The sequence below is a fragment of the Notothenia coriiceps genome, unplaced genomic scaffold (assembly GCF_000735185.1).
Source record: "Notothenia coriiceps isolate Sejong01 unplaced genomic scaffold, NC01 NC01_scaffold00001639, whole genome shotgun sequence".
Taxonomy (NCBI): domain Eukaryota; kingdom Metazoa; phylum Chordata; class Actinopteri; order Perciformes; family Nototheniidae; genus Notothenia; species Notothenia coriiceps.
This window is the reverse complement of record NW_011334340.1, coordinates 303-3,896: the sequence shown is the minus strand read 5'-3', so window position 1 is coordinate 3,896 and position 3,594 is coordinate 303. Positions and strand designations below refer to the sequence as shown.

Below are 3,594 nucleotides of genomic sequence, written 5' to 3'. Positions count from 1 at the left end.
TGATTTAACACTTGATTATATTTCACATCATTCATCCACATCTGTGAAGTAACTAAAGGTATTAAATACATGTAGTGGAGTAAAAGTACACCATGTACCTCTGAATTGTACAAGTAGAAAGTAGCAACAAATTGAAATACACAAGTAATGTACAAGTGCCTCAAAATTATACTTAAGTACGGTACTCAAGTAACTGTACTTAGTTACATACACATCTTTTTACTCGACTTCATTTATTCGACAACATTAGTTACATTGCAGATTCAGATTATTCGCTAATAACAATAATATAAACAAACTATGATAAATAATTATAAGTTAAGATATTCAGCAGTAGTATACACTGAAAAAACTGAAACGTGAACTTTAATTAAATGTAAATGTCAACAGATTTAATAATATCAAGTTTGAATAAATTATATTAGGTTCAACTTCATATTATTGCTTTCAACTAACCTAATACAGTTATGTGAAATCTGTTGACATAATACATTTAATTGAAGTCAACAGTTCAGTTTTTTCAGTGTGTAAAATAATCAAAATGAGCTCCACCTGATGAACACATTAATGCATCAATCAACACAATCCAGTCAATTCATGATTCTGAATTGAGCTATTAGTACTTTTGGTCCTTCAAGTATATTTTGAAGCTGATACTTTGTACTTTTACTTTAGTAAGATTTTAAATGCATGACAATTACTTGTAACTGACTATTTTTACACTGTAGTAGTTCTACTTTGACTTAAGTACAATGTTGGATTACTTGCTGCACACTAAGCAGAGGTGTCCTGGAAATAGATGAATGTTGATGATGACAGAGATCATGAAAATGCTTAGTATCACTTTGTTAAAGTGGATTTGATTCATACCTATTCAACTATCAGTTCTAAAATGAATGAAATTATTCACACTTGGTGTAAAGTTGCATCCTGCCCAAAGCCTCCCCTCCTTTGTCTGGCCAGGCTGTGCTGGGTGTTCTCATGGAGCACTGCGTCAGTCTGTGTTTGACAGTGAGGACGAGGGGAGGCTCCCAGGAGGCCTTTCTCAGCCCTTTAATCCTGACTTCCTGTTTGTTTCCCGTCTCTCCCTCAGAGCACCGATGTGTGGAGTCAGCAAAAATACGCAACAAATATCCGGACAGAGTACCGGTGAGTAGGGTGGAGGGGGAGTTTCGGCTCAAATTCATCCACTTCATAATTTGAACAAGATATGTAAATTCAACAAGTTTGAATTTAGGATAAGATTAGATAAAGTTTACTGATCCTGCTCAGGGTGTGTCCGAGAAGTACACACATATTATATAAGTACAAATATATCCAAGTAAGCTAAACTACAAACCCAATTCCGATGAAGCTGGGACGTTGTGTAAAACGTAATAAAAACAGAATAAAATGATTTGCAAATCCTTTTTGATCTAAATTCAATTGAATACACTACAAAGACAAGATCTGTAAGGTTCAAACTGATAAGCTGTATGTATATCCAATAAAACTGGGACAGGGGCAAGTTTACCACTGTGTTACATCACTCATTTGATCAATAAGCGTTTGGGAACTGGAGCTTTGTAGGTGGAACCACTTCCCGTTCTTGTTTGATGTAAGACTTCAGTTGCCCAACAGTCCGGGGTCTCCGCTGTCATAATGCTCCACACATTTTCAATGGGAGACCGTCTAGTACTCTCACTCTTTTACTATGAAGCCACGCTGTTGTACCACGTCCAGTTTGTGGCTTTGCATTACCTTGCTGAAATAAGCAGGGACGTCCCTGAGAAAGAGGTCGCTTGGATGTTGCTCCAGAACCTGTCTGTACCTTTCAGCATTAATGGGCACTAACACCAGACCATCACAGACGCTGGCTTTTGAACTTTGCGCTGATACAAATCTGGATGGTCCCTTTCCTCTTTAGCCCGGAGGACACGACGTCCACGATGTCCAAAAAACGGTTTGAAGTGTGGACTCATCAGACCACAGCACACTTCTCCACTCTGCGTCAGTCCATCTCAGAGGAGCTCGGCCCAGAGGAGCCGGCGGTGTTTATGGGTGTTGTTGATATATGGCTTTGGCTTTGGTAGAGTTTTAACCTTCACCTGTAGATGTTGCGACAAACTGTGTTTACTGACGATGGTTGTGATGGAAAGTTCTGAAGCAATGGAGACGAAACTCAGAGAGAAACAAGGAGAGCAGGAACTTTGATGGCAAACACTGATGGTTTATTTGGAGCTTCGGCCGGACATGTGCTGCTGCCACGAGTTGACACAACGGATGCCAAACCAATTCTGAAGATCTCTACCCCAGACCCATTTATTTAGCTGGTTCTGAGAGAATAATCAACATGCTGCATAACAAGATACAACAGGCAAAGCACTACAACACCTCTATCAGCTGACGCCAACAGGCAGGAACAGGGAGACAAAACACTGAGAGCACAGCAGCCAAGGTTGCAGGCCTGTGCTCAGTGAGGTCAGTACACACTGATAAACGGGGTCAAAGTTATGGGCCTAGGAAAATATTTCCCCAACAATGGTTTTCAGTGTTCGAAGGTCACTGGCATTAAATGTTGGTTTCCCGCCTTTCCGCTTACGTGCAGAGATTTCTCCGGATTCTCTGAATCTTTTGATGACATCATGGACTGTAGATGAGGAAATCCCTAAATTCCTTGCAATTGTACGTTGAGAAACGTTCTTAAACTGTTGGACTATTTGCTCACGCAGTTGTTCTCAAAGTGGTAAACCTCGCCCCACCCTTGCTTGTGAACGACTGAGCATTTCTGAGCTTTTTTTGTGGATGATAATGTCTTTATATTATGTCTTTATATTATATATATATATATATATATATACTATAGGTAATACCTGAAAAACTCAATCCTGATTATTCATTCTTGAAATGTGTGTGCTCCAGGTGATCGTGGAGAAGGTGTCCGGCTCTCAGATTGTGGACATCGATAAGAGGAAGTACCTGGTGCCCTCTGACATCACAGTGGCCCAGTTCATGTGGATCATCAGGAAACGGATCCAGCTGCCTTCAGAGAAAGCCATCTTCCTCTTCGTCGACAAAACCGTCCCCCAATCCAGGTGAGAGCCCCCCCCCCACATCCTGCAGCTGGAATGAGGGCAGAATTATTTCCTATTGCTTTTCATATCTATATCATACGTGGCTTGAAGCACTAAAACAAACTTGTTCGCAACAGAGCCAAAGTGACGTTTTCTTTCTGACGGTTTGATTATAGATTGTATACTTTTCTGTTGTGCGTTCATAAAGGGTTATCAAAATACTTATTGCAGGAATTGATCAAACTAGATAAAGTGAGTGTGTCCCTGTAAATGCACCTTAAATTGATCTGAAACCAAGATTATGGTTTACCAAGTAGTCCAAACAAATGTGATTTGTTTTGACTTATTTAGTTATTTGATCAATATCTTGGTAAAACATTTATAATGAAGTATATTTTATATTTGTTTTTCAGCTGTAATACTGTAGCTCTTGTTTATTTGAGTTTTGGCTGGTTCTTTCGTCATCATCACAATTACAGACACTAATATACAGACATCTCTAAAACATGATCAGTTCTTCACTATACTTCTGAGAAAGGCT

General features: G+C 39.5%; 1 protein-coding gene across 1 annotated transcript; it reads left to right on the top strand.

The window, feature by feature from the left end:
• Positions 1 to 923: 923 nt before the first annotated feature.
• On the top strand, positions 924 to 3,131 carry LOC104963252 (gamma-aminobutyric acid receptor-associated protein-like 2; the record flags this gene model as incomplete). The annotated part of the gene is made up of 2 exons (XM_010791822.1): positions 924 to 1,149; positions 2,902 to 3,131. Coding segments are annotated over 2 exons (403 nt in total), but the record flags the coding sequence as incomplete, so codon positions are not given.
• Between the last annotated feature and the right edge of the window lie 463 nt (positions 3,132 to 3,594).